Genomic DNA, 14359 nt, shown 5'->3' with positions numbered 1-14359 from the left:
TGAAACAGGAGTAAAAAGTTAGAATCACAAAACAAATATTAGCCTTAGCATAATTACCTTATCGGTGGCTCCATGTTTTATCACCGGTCCGGTCATAAGCGTAGGAACGGGGGGCCATGCCCCCCCCCCGCTTTTCAGCCATTGTTTTAAGTAAAATCTTTATTTTTATTTAACTACAAAACTAAGAGCAGGACATGGTTCGGCAAGGTGAGATGAGCACAAAACTGCAAAGAATTTCTTCATATAGGCGTATTGGGGTTCCCACAAAGTGACATTGAAGTTTCGCTGCCCCCCCCCCACACACACACACACACACACACACATTTCGTGAGGTCCCTACGCCCATGTCACCGGTGTTTTTTATCTGGACTTCATTACATTGTCTTGAGCTGCTTCATTGAGCCTCTGAACCGTTAATTTAATTTTAACCTAGTCCCCAGAACGTCCGCAGGCCTCTGAAGTTGTCCGAATTTGTGGTGCTTTACTTCGAGCAGCCTGACTTCGCAAGTATTTCTGAACTTGTATGGCGTCTATTCCCGCCGATAAACTGTTTACGATAACTGGGCAAAGCGGGATATTGAATCCTTGAAAGTTGCTCTTCCTCCCCATAAAGGCATCTTGTTGAAAACATGTGAAACTTGCAACTCAACGTCCATCAGCATGTATAGTGCTCCTGTCAAATTATGAATGCTCACGCTAGTTTAGTAGCACCAGATTTCGGCAAAGAAAAACTAAACAGTTGATTGTGTCCGAAGTTAGTCGCTCCACAGCCCTGCTATTATAGGTACTTAATGCCGAAGATATACCTAATTTGCATCGCTGAGCCTGCTAAGTTCAGGCTTCAGCTACATAATGGTACTGTCCAGTGAAAATTCCTTGTAAATGTTGTTTACAATAGGAAAGTACGGCACTGGATAACATAATGACCAATAATTGAATTGAAATGTTTCTGCTTTGCCACCATTAATCGGTGAGAAGATATCAATATTTGATTGTTTCTGAGCGTCCCATCGAAGCGTCGTTTCCATGTCGTTTCCCCTCTTCGTTTCTCTGTCTCCCTCTCCCCAGCCTGTGTCGCATGACTTATTGGTCGGAGGACCATCACCGCTCACCTCCAGCTTCAAAAGACTAAAGCCTATTACTTCAGCAGTACCACAATCTCATCTGTAAGGCCCGTTACCAAACACAGTACGAATATATTTTGTCCTTACAACAAAAATCGCTGTGTTCTCGGCTCTCGCCAAGCATTGATGTGACAAGTCCATAACAAAAATCGCCCACGATATCCACTAGCCTAACATACACACTCAGTGAAAACATTGCCGATTACCCCTCCCTTCCCTGCCTAGTGCCTCTTCACATTTTTTTCCCTCAAAGTCCTCCCCCCGAAAGTCCCCCGAAAGTCCCCCCTCCCCTCTACACTCTACTACAATCAAATCGATCATCGGCTCTGTGCAGGTCGCACAGCGACCTCACGTGACCTCCCGCTACGCCGCCATTGTTCTCCACTAGAGGGCGCGGCTCGTCAAGGTCAAATGTCACCTGTTTCGCATACCGTCCGCGAGAGGGCAGCGTACGCGAGTGACCGACCACGGGCGCCAGGGGCGATTCTGCGGCGAGATCCAGCTTGTGCGTCCCGACAAAAAGTTCCGGAGGACGCGTGGGCGCGCGTTTCAGCAGGTCGACCGGACTGCGCACGCGCCGAAGAAAAGCGTGTGCGGACATGAGTGCCGCCAGCTGAGCGACCAAGATGGCGGCGGCGGCGCCGTAGAAGCAGGCGCCCATTTTGTAGCTGGTGGCGCCACCGGAGCGTAGCGGACGAACGAGGAACTCGTCTGAGAGCATGTTCATCATGGCCACCTGAGCGGAGCCCAGTAGCAGACCTGCGGGTCAGGGCATACGAGGTCACGTAAAGAAAAACGAAATCAAACCTTGCCGGGGTAGCAAGTCGCCATTAGACCTGTCGACTGAGGTTTGGTCAGGCTCAAAGCCGACATAAAATCCTCCGGATCAGCTAAAGTCAGGATTAAGGATCAGACCTTTAATTTGCCGGAACAGGCTAGGTCAGATTCAAAGTCGATATCAGACCTCCAAGATGAGGGTCAGGTGCATGACCACCGTAAGACCTTTCGGGTTAGTCCAGGTCAGGTCACATGTTACGTGTATGCTTAGTTCAGGACTCGGGTAGGTACACACAACACAATGTTCAAAATGAGCCCCGCAGGTGCAGTCTGCTTAAATGCATAGCATCGCTCCCAAAGGCTAAGTGAGCCTTGCATCGAATCGTCCATGAAGTCCCCAAGTCCTTGGGACGGCTCTTAGTGCTGATTGGCGACTGCCATGACAGAACTCTGGCGAAGATTCCCTCGCTCGCATCGCTGCTCCAGACACGGCATCGCTGGCGGTGGAAATTCACTGGGAGGATAGACTGTGCCGCATCGCATCTGTGTTCGCCGGCACAGCATACCAGCATCAATAACGCTACAGTTCGCGGCTCGGTTCCGTGGGCGAAAGAGTTTGATTGGTCATTGGGGGACGGGAACTGTAATAAAATTACTTTAATTGTTTTTTTAAGCTGTTGAGACGATGGTTCATTTCAGTTTATGATACAGCTCTGAGCTCACTATAATAAGGCGGCTTGCACAAAATAACTTAGCAAAAGGGTTGTATTTGCTAAGTTTTTTTTCTTTCCTCCATTGTACTATCTTATATCTATGCATACACACTGTCTAACTGAGCAGTGGGCTTTCTCACCTGCTAACACGAACATGCCGGCAGCGGCGATGGTGCAGCGCGACTTTCTGCAGTGTCCCACGATGGAGAGCACGCAGCCGACCACGGCCACTGTCAGACACAGTGCCAGCACCGGAGCTATCCGCCTGCGCACGGTGGAACGGAGCGGGTAAAACGCCACAGGAGACAAGGGAACTTCGGGTGGAAGACACGTGAAACGGCTGCTCGAATAGGTGCTCTTCGGGGGCAGAATGAGGCGAAATGCCCATATGTGATATGGACGCTGCTCAATGCTCATGCTTTACTACTCAGGCAACGACATACATATAAATTGAACGCATTTAGCACGACAGGAGAGGTATCAGAGTGGAGTGTTTCATTCGTGAATGTCATGACGTAATGAGTGAGAGGTCAGAGGAACGGTCGGATATAGTTACTTATTACTATGGAACTAGCATTGGGAACTTGATACTCAATTGTGAATTGTGATGAATTAATGAGATAAACCGGATGCATTTCTAGCACACGAGAAGCCAGCGCAGATGCATTTGATGTTTATAACTTGAAAACGAAAGAAATCGAAAGTCTACCTTTATTTCATATTAATTGAGATGCCTTTAGGTATTTAGCACATAACCTGAGCCGACCTGACCTGATCCGGTCGACGACGCTGACGGTGAACACGGCCACCAGGTGAATGGATTTGATGTCCACGCTGGTGAGACGGTCTGTGTTTAGATAATCAATCCAGGAGCAATCCTCGGAGTCTGAGGAGTTCGAACCTGGGGAGGGAGAGAGGGAGGGAGGGAGGGAGGGAGGGAGAGAGAGAGAGAGAGAGAGAGAGAGAGAGAGAGAGAGAGAGAGAGAGAGAGAGAGAGAGAGAGAGAGAGAGAGATTATATCAACTGCTACTTAAAGGGACCCTCCCACCTTCAAAAAAGTTAATGAATTGGCACGAAAGTGATGTCGCTCGGTTCAGAAAGAGCGAAAACGAATATCTACCAAATTTCATCGAAAAATATTCACCGGTTTTCAAGATATTAGACTTTTACTTTTGTTTACTTTTTGGGATCTCCGCTGTTCCTAGCGACTTTATTTGAAAGTGCGGCATTTGTTGCGCGCAAAGCAGCATATACCACCGCATGCTACCAAACGTTTTAGTAAAAGATTTAAAAATCGTTAGATCTCCGCTGACGTCACAAATTCTAAGGGGGCATACCAATGCACTAGCCCCTTAGAATCCGAAAACTGCAAGTTTGAAATTCCATATCTCCGAATTAAAGCATTTGTCGATGTTGTGAGTGCCCAAACCGGTATTTGCAGGCCATGGCCACCAATTTGGCTATCTCAACTCAAAACTAATGTTAAGGTGGGAGTGTCCCTTTAATTATTAGCGCTGGAGCAATATGAATATTTAAATTGAGAGCTTAGGATGGACAAGGCTTTACTTTATTTCCTATCGGCTTTTCTGTACCGACTCGTAAAAGTTGTCTGCACTGAAGCTGTGAACAGTATGCTAACGTTGAGAAATATGTGCTGGTTAACTCACCATCACCTTCCTGGTCGGCCAGGCGGCAGATCCGCAGCAGGCCGATTCTGAACCTGGTGACGTCACTGGAGGCGGCTGGCTCTGACGTCACTGGCGACCCCTCGGTGGTGGTCACCCAGCGGTCGGTAGCCACGCACAGCGTAACGAGCGCCAGCGTGACGGCGCCAAACGTGACGGAGAGTCGTGACACGTGCTCGTGGTAGCAGGAGACCACTCCACAGCCGCGGCCCGACATCGCGGACCGTACTGGGGGCAGAGAATCGAAAAAACGTCAGTATGACTGGTCAATGGTCATGCTATACAATTTAGGCGCCGGCAAAGTCTCAGGGATGTCGTTTTCCAAAAAGCATGGGTATGGTTCTAAAGGTGTCCGTGCTGACCGAAGCACATGTGCACCTGAGTTATCATTGAAACAAGCATATTCTATATTTTGTGGGACTTTTCCATACTTAAGTCAAACAGGTTTCCCGCCCGAAAAAGTCTGCTAGGCCGAAAACCAAATTTTTGACATTGCTGTTAGATGGTAAAAAGCTCGCCATATCTGAAATTGTGTGTCATAACCGGCTCTCGCCTCTACCGGCGGCCTCCCTCCCTCTCTCTCTCGCATACTGGTCACCCCTCTCGTCCCAGTGGACTCGCCCGGTGCCTCGGGCAGTATCTGTGACACGACCTCGGGTGAGCGGCCGGGAAGCAATACAGTTTTTGAACGGGACGCCGTGCTGTCTACTTCAATGGCGACGAGGCGGTGAACGTGTGCGCCGCGCGGTGATTAGTGGCAAGGGAAGCAGTGATGGCGTCAGTGAGCCGGGCGCCCGAGTTTGATGCGGCAGTGGAGTCGTTCGGCGCGTACAGCAGGCGTCTCGAACAGCACTTTGTCGCCAACAGCGTCGGTGAAGATGAAGTCGAGAAGCGCCGCGCCATACTGCTGAGCGCGGTTGGCGCCAGCACCTTCAGCCTCCTGGAGGACCTCATAGCCCCAGCCGCAGTGGGAGACAAAACGTTCAAGGAGCTTGTGAAGATATTGGTCGATCACTTTGAACCGCAACAATCTGCAATTGTCTCCAGATTTCGGTTTCACTCCTGCACTCGCGATGCTGGAGAGTCAGTGTCGTCGTTTTCGGCGAGGCTCCGCAAGCTTGCGAAGCCCTGCAAGTTTCAGCCAGGCCAGCTGGACGAGATGCTTCGTGACCGACTGGTTTGCGGTATTCAGCATGAGCGGCTGCAATCACGTCTGCTGAGCGAGCCGCGGCTGACTCTGGACACGGCTCTGGAGATCGCTCAGGCCCACGAGTCGGCAGCAGCCAGTGCAGCCGAGCTCAGCGGCCGCTCCGAGTCGTCTGCCGTCATCGGACGAGTCGATGGGACACGACGGAGGATGGTGAACGACAGCCGACCAGCCCTGGTGAACGACAGCCGGCGAGCACTGGTGAACGACAGTCGGCGAGCACTGGTGAACGACAATCAGCGTCCATTGGACACCGGCGGGGCTGCCTCCCGCGCTCCGCCGGCGCGGGGTACCTGCAGCCGCTGTCTCAGCCGACGGCACGTCCCGGCGGCCTGCCCCTTCCGCTCGCAGAACTGTTATGCGTGCGGAGCCGTGGGCCACACCAGAGCGGCCTGCCGGAGCCGCGCCGGGTCTCAGCGTGTCCGGCTGCTGGAGGAGGAGGAGCAGCCGGAGCCGTCCGTGACGCCTGGGACTTCTCAGAGTGGCGCGGCGCCCCACAATGACGGTGAGGACGAGCCATATTACTTGTTCCGTGCTCAAGGGGTGCAGTTGGGAGTAGATCGTAAACCACCACTAATGGTTGATGTATGTGTGGACGGCTGCCCGCTACGTATGGAGTTAGATACGGGAGCTGCATTGTCTGTTTGCTCAGAGAAAGTGTTCAAGGGTACTTGGCCGGTCGGTGGGCCCCATCTTAGGCCATGTGACAAACTGTTGAAAACTTACAGCGGTGAGGTGTTAGGGGTGTGTGGTCAGGCGATGGTGGATGTTCAGTATGGCGGGCAGCGAGCACAGCTGCCGCTGGTGGTAGTTAAGGGCGAGGGACCATTTCTTTTTGGTCGAAACTGGCTGTCGACCATACGACTGGACTGGCCCTCCATATGTCAGCTTACCGACCGCTCTCGGGCTCAGAAGCTCGTTCATGAGTTTTCTGAAGTTTTCAGCGATGGTTTGGGGTGCTATCGTGGCGCTGAGGTGACCATTTCGGTGGATCCCGATGTGAAGCCGAGATTCTTCAAAGCTCGCACAGTCCCACTGGCATTCCGCGAGCAGGTGGATGCCGAGCTGGAGAAACAGATCCAGCAAGGACTGTGGGAGCCGGTGGAGCACAGTAAGTGGGCCGCCCCCCTAGTCGTCGTGCCAAAACCAGGGGGAAAGATCAGGTTATGTGGGGACTATCGCCTCACGGTCAACAGGGTGGCCAAGGTGGACCAATATCCGCTTCCACGCGTGGAAGAGCTGCTAACACGCTTAACGGGCAGTAAGGTCTTTTCAAAGATAGACCTTAAGTCCGCGTACAACCAGATGGTTCTCGATCAGAGTTCACGTGACTTTCTGACCGTAAACACACAGAGGGGATTGCTGAGACCCACGAGACTTAGCTTCGGGTACGCTTCAGCCCCGTCCCTGTTCCAGAGAACCATGGACACGCTGCTAGCGGGGATACAGGGTGTGTGTGTGTTCCTCGATGATGTTGTCGTGGCGGGTGAGACTGTGGAAAGTCATGATGTAGCGCTGCGTGAGGTGTTGCGCCGGCTGCGTGAGGCGGGTCTCAGGGCGAACCGGGACAAGTGCTGTTTGGGCGTGGACAGCGTAACGTACCTGGGTCACAAGGTCAGCGGGAGCGGCGTGGAGACGACTGAGGAAAAGGTCGCTGCCATCACGGGCGCGCCAGAGCCCCGAGATGTCTCCGAGCTGCGGTGCTGGCTCGGCCTTATCAATTACTACGGAAAATTTTTGCAGGGTTTGGCCACCACCCTTTCGCCGCTCTATGTTCTGTTACGGAAAAATCGCCCTTGGCGGTGGACGCACATTGAAAGGAGAGCTTTTGAGGATGCGAAACGTTTGCTCAAAAGCCCTCCCGTTTTGGGACATTTTGACCCAAAACTCCCTGTGATTTTGGCATGTGACGCCAGTCCAGTGGGATTGGGGTGCATTCTTAGCCAGCAAACGAGGCAAGGGGAGAGACCGATCGCGTTTTATTCGCGCTCTTTAAACGAGACTGAAAGGCGCTACTCCCAGACCGACCGGGAGGGTTTGGCGGTGGTGGCCGGTGTAAAGAGGTTCCACTATTATCTGGCGGGCCGTCCGTTTTCAATACGGACCGATCATAAGCCCCTGCTGGGGCTGATAGGTGAGTCCAAGCCGCTCCCACTGATGGCATCGCCCCGGGTGGTCAGGTGGGCCCTTATGCTGGGAGCGTATGATTATCGCCTTGAATTCGTCCCCGGCGTTAAACAAACTCACTGTGACGCGCTCAGTCGGCTGCCCGTCCCGTCGTCGGTGGTCGGTCAGTCGAGCCCCGTTCCGGCGGAGACGATACATTTGATGGAGTTTTTAGACGCGTCTCCGGTCACTGTGGACCACATTCGCCGGTGGACCTCTAGAGACCCTGTCTTGGCTGTCGTGCTTCAGTATGTTCAGGAGGGCTGGCCGGATGACGGGGAGGTGCTGTCGCCAGATTTCCGACCTTTTAGGTCCCGTAAAGCCGAGCTGAGCATTCAGGATGGATGTATATTGTGGGGTTCGCGCGTTGTGATACCGCCACAGGGAAGGGCAAAAATTTTGAGTCTTCTACACGACGGGCACTGCGGAGAGACGCGCACCAAGTCGTTCGCAAGAATGTATGTGTGGTGGCCTAACCTTGATCAGGACATCACATCCATTGCACAGAATTGTGGCAAATGTCAGGCTTATCGTGCCAACGTACCTGAGACTCCGCTGCACCCATGGATTTGGCCATCAAAACCATGGGAGCGTGTGCACGTAGATTATTGTGGTCCAATTGATGGCTGGTGGGTATTAATTGTCATTGACGCTCATTCAAAGTGGATGGACGTGTTTCCGTCGCGATCATGCACGTCCGAGACCACCATAGAACATTTGCGCGCTTCATTTTCCTCGTGGGGGCTGCCAAAGACTCTTGTGTCTGACAACGCACAATGTTTCTTGTCTGAGACTTTTCAGACGTTCTGTCGCTCGAATGGCATTCATCTTTTGACTTCTCCTGCACTGTCTCCGAAATCTAACGGTTTGGCGGAGCGTAGTGTTCAGACATTGAAAAACAGCATTAAAAAGCAAACATCGGGCACGATTCACACCAAAATAGCGCGTTTTCTGCTGCGCTATCGCACAACACCGCACACAACCACCCAGGTGTCCCCAGCGGCATTATTCCTTGGCAGGACGGTGCGAACCCCGCTGGATCTGGTCAGGCCTGATCTGAGTGGTAGAGTGAGGAAAAACCAGGACAAACAAAAACAGTACGCCGACAGGGGCTCCTATGAACGTTCCGTGTGCGTAGGCGATGCTGTGTTTGTGTCAGCCGTTGATCGTGTACAAAGTGCTGCTGGTTGTAAATGGCTGCCGGGTGTGATAGTGGTGCGGAAGGGAGTAAAACTGGCTGTTCAGTTGCAGGATGGGAGAGTGATCTGGAGGCATCTGGATCGGGTCCGGCCGCGCCGGACTATGGCCGACGTACCGCCGCCGACCGCTGGACGGGCGCTGGACCTGGATCGGACGCGGCGGGACCTGTTTGATGCCGACGTACCGCCGAGGGCCGGACTGACGGCTTGGGCGGTGGCCCCGGCTGCTTCGGACGGGTCACCGTCGGTCCCGGCGGGCGGACCGCCGCCGGCGCCGCGATACAATCTGCGTCCGCGAGAGACGTTACGGCGGCCGGACCGGCTGTTGTGTGAGTGAAGTTTGTGAGCTCTCCGTGCCTGATATCGTTAAAAGTGACCAGAGTTTTGTTGTTACGTTAGTTGTGATTATGTTATATTGCGGGGTGGAGGGATGTCATAACCGGCTCTCGCCTCTACCGGCGGCCTCCCTCCCTCTCTCCCTCGCATACTGGTCACCCCTCTCGTCCCAGTGGACTCGCCCGGTGCCTCGGGCAGTATCTGTGACACGACCTCGGGTGAGCGGCCGGGAAGCAATACAGTTTTTGAACGGGACGCCGTGCTGTCTACTTCATTGTGGATGGCGGATGCATTCCACCTTTGAATTGCTAGCGAACTCTCCTGAATTGATAAATATCCTAAGGTTTGTGCAATTTATTTTTTATTTTAAATTGAAAAACAAACCACTTGTATTCCTTTTATAAGGGTCTTTTAATCTTAGTTCCCTGATATCAGTATTCTTTGCCCCAATAGATAACTCTTTATTGCTGAAGATACTGCGCTGTCCACAGAGCGGCGCAGTTCCAAACGCATCTTGTCAAAAGCTGCTCGCCTGTAGCATAAGAATAACTATGCATCTAAATGATAATGCCTGCTGCAAACAGCCATCACATTTGCATATTTATGTCATTTTTCGACATAAATCAAACTTTTACAGTCCGCAAATGGACCTATTATGCAGAGGCGACATGATTTGCATTGACAGCTTCTTAAAATGTTTCAGATACGCTGTAAAGCTACTGACGACACTGAGAGCTAAAATGCTGCCTGAGACGTGACGCTGTAAAACACCGTTGCTGTTGCTGAAATGATGCTTGCCACAGGACCCGTTGCTACGTTTGGTAACACTATGGCACTGTCATGGTCCTCATGGATAATCTAGCGATGTTTGGATAGATACTTATCTGGATGGATAAGGACAAGATACTGGATTGGCGTCTCCGTACTATTGGGTGAATGCCTCCTTGCCGTCCCGCCATCTGTTGGCCGAATTATCGCTAGCGAGCTTGGACGGAGCGAACGCCGTCGCTTAGCATTGATAGCATGTAGGCAGAAGGTACGGTAGGTACATCTTTTTGCAACATGACAGTGCATTTTCCCACGAAAAAACGGACAGTGCATTTTTCGAGGAAACTGGAAAGAAGAACAAAAACCTGACTGGAATAAGAAACAAGGCTAACACTAAAGGAAGTGCTTGTTTGAAACTTGTTTCTTGAATCACGAAGCTGGGAGAATGCTGCAGACTTAGCTAGCACGTGTCTTTCTCATTTTTTGTTTTTTATTTCATATGGCATCACTAATTGGCCGTGTTGCCTTGGCCGTCTTCATTGTTCGCTAACTGCTCAATCCAGTTGGGATCAATTACTAGGATAGAACTTAGGAAATGATCATGAAATCTCTTCAGACAGAAGGCTCATATTGCGGTGCAATTGGCTGTCGTAATCGGAAGGGAGGGATGCGCCATCTATCGTTTCACCGTTTTCCCATTGATCCAGCAAGGTGAGTAGGGTAGTAGGAAGGTACCTACTTACCTACAGATCTCTGCAAGTCAAAATGGGCCAATGACTGCTTGGCTTTTTGCGCTGTCTTTGAAAGTTCCACTTAGCTTCCCTGTAAATTTGGTGTTTCTGCGTGCAATACCTATGTGCCAATCGCCAGAGGGTCGCATATACATCCCGACGGCTTGCGTTATGAGCTTAGGACCTAACGGGGCCAGGGTTAGCAAACTGAGCAAACCTGTGTAATGCACTAGTCTACCTGCATTGCTTCTTTGAGAATGTGTATAGTGTAAAATGCATCACAAAAATGTGCCTCTAATTCCCCGTGCCGCAGGTCGAGCCAGTGGGTGCAGCTCTGTCAGCGGGCGGACCTAATTGACAAGTCCCCCGAGTACCTCTATGAAAACATCAGGCTGTGCTCAGAACACTTTGAGCCTTCTTATTACTATCCGGGTGGAAGCAGGCGGCTGAAACGTGACGCAGTTCCCACCATTTTTAATGTGTCCAACCCGCCAAAGCCGGTCACAATTCGAAGACTCTCGCCGGTCCAACAGGCCAGTCCTGTGAAATATATTGAAAAAGGTAAGAATTTGCAACCGACGCCAAATTTTCTGTTGTTTAATTGATAGCCTTCTAAGTGGCATTTTACTTCAAGCACCATGGCGTAGCAATGTGATCTGTTTAGCGATTGTCAATTGTTAATGATCAATATTGATCACGCTATTTTTAGACTCGAGAGTTCAAATCCAAATAAGAATGTCTCATTTTGTTCAGAACATGCCTTATTTAACCCGCGCCCCACTGGGGTCTGCGTATAACACGCCCTACTGGGGGGGGGGGGGCTATTCATAGCCCCCCTCCTAACTCCGAAACTACTGGGCCGATCGTCAAAATTCAAACGGCGTCTGATAGCCCCGGAAAAACTGTCGAGCGAAACCTAATTTCATTGACCTCGAGGTCACTGATGACGTCACAGGTCAGGTCAAAGTAAAAATTATTAGCATTTTGGCTTCTTCACGTTTTGGGCTCTGGCCGCCGTCTTACAAGTCAGATCAGGCTCATTTTTGGTTCACACACTCGTGAACAGATGCTCTAGATACTCTGAGGGTACCAAACTTGTACTTTGATTTTCAGGTCAAGGTCAGGTCATCACAGGTCACGAAAATATTATATCATCCGTCGGTCACGTGACACATGTTTTATGGTCCATTTAGGCCAAACATTGCGAATTTGACGTCGTCTGTGTCATTCGAGGTCATTTTGAGTCAAATTTCGCTTAGGTCAGGTCACTTTCAGGTCAAAAAAGGTCAAATTTTGAAGTTAACATTTTTCAACAAAAAGGTGTCTATTGGATGCAGTTTGAGCTCAGGAACACGATGGTGCTATTTATATTGGCGTACGATGTCAAATTCGTGCTGAAAAATTGATTTGAAAAATTAATAATTGTTAATTTTTTGCAATAATGCGTATAACTTGGCCATTTTTGAAGATATTTTGCTAAAACTTGCTAGAGTTAGTCATAATAATGCGTTCTATCACATATATTCCGGTTTTTTCGAAAAGTCAAAAAGTTTTTGAAAAAAAATATAAAAAATATAAATTTTGAATTTTATTATATAAAATTTTCGAAATTTTCAAAATTTCGAAAATCCGAGATAGCAGTTTGATAGCGCAGTCTATTGTGAGTCCTGTCATGCAAAGAAATTGGATCTAGCTTAAAAACTGAGCTCTTGGGAGCGATTGCCGTTGTTCAATGTTTTGCGTCGAAATCGGCCGAACATGACGTCACTCTGACGTCATTTCCGGCCGACCTATGGTAGGTATGAAGTTCAAATTTTGACACAAGGTGTCAAATTGATTCAGCCGAAGGTACTGAAAGTTTAGCGTCGATACGTCAAGCGGTTTGGAAGTTATTGCAGAAAAACGGGAGGGGGGCTATAAATAGCCCCCCCCCCCCCAGTGGGGCGCGGGTTAAGCCTCAGTGATATTATAAAATAGTATCTATAATACCTACAAATATCTACATGATGCATGCACAATTACACATTTTATGTTCTTTTTCAGAGGCTGTGCAACTCCCTATCATTGACTGGAATGGGATCGATATTGTGTTCTCATCTGAGGACGTTGACATACGGCTACCCGTCTCGGATGGTAATACCTGCTCGGAGACAGGAGGACCCGCTGAGACTTCTCAGGAAGCCAGTTCATCCAAACCCACGGCTGCCAGTCGCAGGTGACACCAGTCAAACCGGGAGACCAGGTGGGGCTATGCCCAAGGCTCAGAAAACGTCTGCTCGAGAGCCAGAATGTGATGGACGTTTATCAGGCAAATACTTCTGCCAGAAGTGAAAAAAAATAAACAAACGGATGTGTATCAGCGAATAGACGCTGGCTGCTTCATTTTTTTTTCAACAACGCATAAGTCTACCGGATTACAAGCGTCGTGAGATCGTTTTCGTGGGTGCGAGCTTGCCCTGTAGCTGTTCGTTCAGTAGTTAGTACGCCCCACTGTTTTGGTGTTTATACACTGTTGCTAAAACGATTGACCTATCAGAAATAACTAGTGGAAAGAGATTGGTGAAATCTAGGTATAGCACGTTAGCATATTTCAACGGTCATCTGCTACCTGTCACGCACGAGACAGTTCTCAGAAGATGGCTTTTGTTGATAAACCATAATAGTATTACAGGCACATATATTACAGGCACAACACCCCGTTCCGCGTCCCGCGACCGACTGCCCGCTCGCCGCGGCGCGCCCACTCCCCAGCCGCCGCCAGCCGGGCGGCGGCGCCGCGACCACTCGCCGGGCCGCGCCACGGGCGGCGCCAGGCGCTCGCCCAGGGGCGGCCCGCGCCACGGGCGGCGCCGGGCGCCCGCCCAGGGGCGGCCCGTAACACCCCTCCCCCCTAGCACAACGCGCACGATGTAACAACGATGATCCGCACAAGAAATACCGCGAACATGTCTCCCCGCGACACGAACAAACAACCACGCCTCGCCACAAAACCAGGCTGCTTCCTCGCGCCGGCCGCGCAGGGGAGGGTAAGCACCGGGATGGTCCGCCACACATTGAGTCACCGAGCTGCTACGGCTATGCCTCAACAGTCAACAGTATCATACACAGCCGCCTCTGTTATAACGTGAGTTCTTTATTCACAACCAAAGCTGCATTGCGTTAAACTTCCCTGAGCGCCAAACACCGATCGCTACTACCGCAACCGCACCCCGCGCGGGCCGGCGGCCGACTGCTCTCGAACCCCGCGTCTGCGCGCCGGCGCCGCCAATGGCGTCGCCAGGCCCCCGGGCAGGGGGGAGCAAATGGCGTCGCCAGGCCCCGGGGCAGGGGGGGAGCAGCTCGCGACACCACACCCTGCCGCCCTTAAAACGGAACACATTCACTTTAACCTGCCGCCCTTAAAACGGAACACATTACGCGTGGGAACGTGGAAACAAACACATTTTAAACCTCGGCGATCAGTCGCCTCGGGCACCTCCGGCGCCGAGCGGAACGGCGTTGTGAGGGGCCCTCGGTGTCCCCGCCGCCGCCGTCACCGACATCACCGCCACCGCCGGTGTGACTGTAGCCGCTGAGGTCACCGGTATCACCGCCGCCGCCGAGGTCACCGGCACTACCGCCGCCGCTGACGGCATCACCGCCGCCGCTGAGGT

At 51.4% G+C, this 14359-nt stretch overlaps 1 protein-coding gene and 1 long non-coding RNA gene across 3 annotated transcripts in view; one reads left to right on the top strand and one right to left on the bottom strand.

Moving 5' to 3' along the window:
- Window positions 1-1163: 1163 nt before the first annotated feature.
- Window positions 1164-14359, bottom strand: part of LOC122391906 — a 47756-nt gene continuing 34560 nt past the window's right edge. For both annotated transcript variants that reach the window (XM_043386253.1, XM_043386244.1), the window contains exons 2-5: window positions 4282-4527; window positions 3386-3515; window positions 2755-2879; window positions 1164-1883 (exon numbers count right to left, since the gene is read on the bottom strand). In XM_043386253.1, coding sequence (XP_043242188.1) covers window positions 1417-1883; window positions 2755-2879; window positions 3386-3515; window positions 4282-4516 — 957 coding nt within the window. In that variant the 5' untranslated portion in view covers window positions 4517-4527 and the 3' untranslated portion in view covers window positions 1164-1416. The remainder of the gene's footprint in view (window positions 1884-2754; window positions 2880-3385; window positions 3516-4281; window positions 4528-14359) is intronic.
- LOC122391919 lies at window positions 10251-13236 on the top strand. The gene is made up of 3 exons (XR_006258424.1): window positions 10251-10686; window positions 11020-11267; window positions 12750-13236. It is a non-coding gene; the product is annotated as an uncharacterized LOC122391919 (long non-coding RNA).

The sequence above is a fragment of the Amphibalanus amphitrite genome, unplaced genomic scaffold, assembly GCF_019059575.1.
Source record: "Amphibalanus amphitrite isolate SeventyFive unplaced genomic scaffold, NRLGWU_Aamphi_draft 000022F_arrow, whole genome shotgun sequence".
Lineage (NCBI taxonomy): Eukaryota > Metazoa > Arthropoda > Thecostraca > Balanomorpha > Balanidae > Amphibalanus > Amphibalanus amphitrite.
This window is presented reverse-complemented; position numbering and strand designations above follow the sequence as displayed.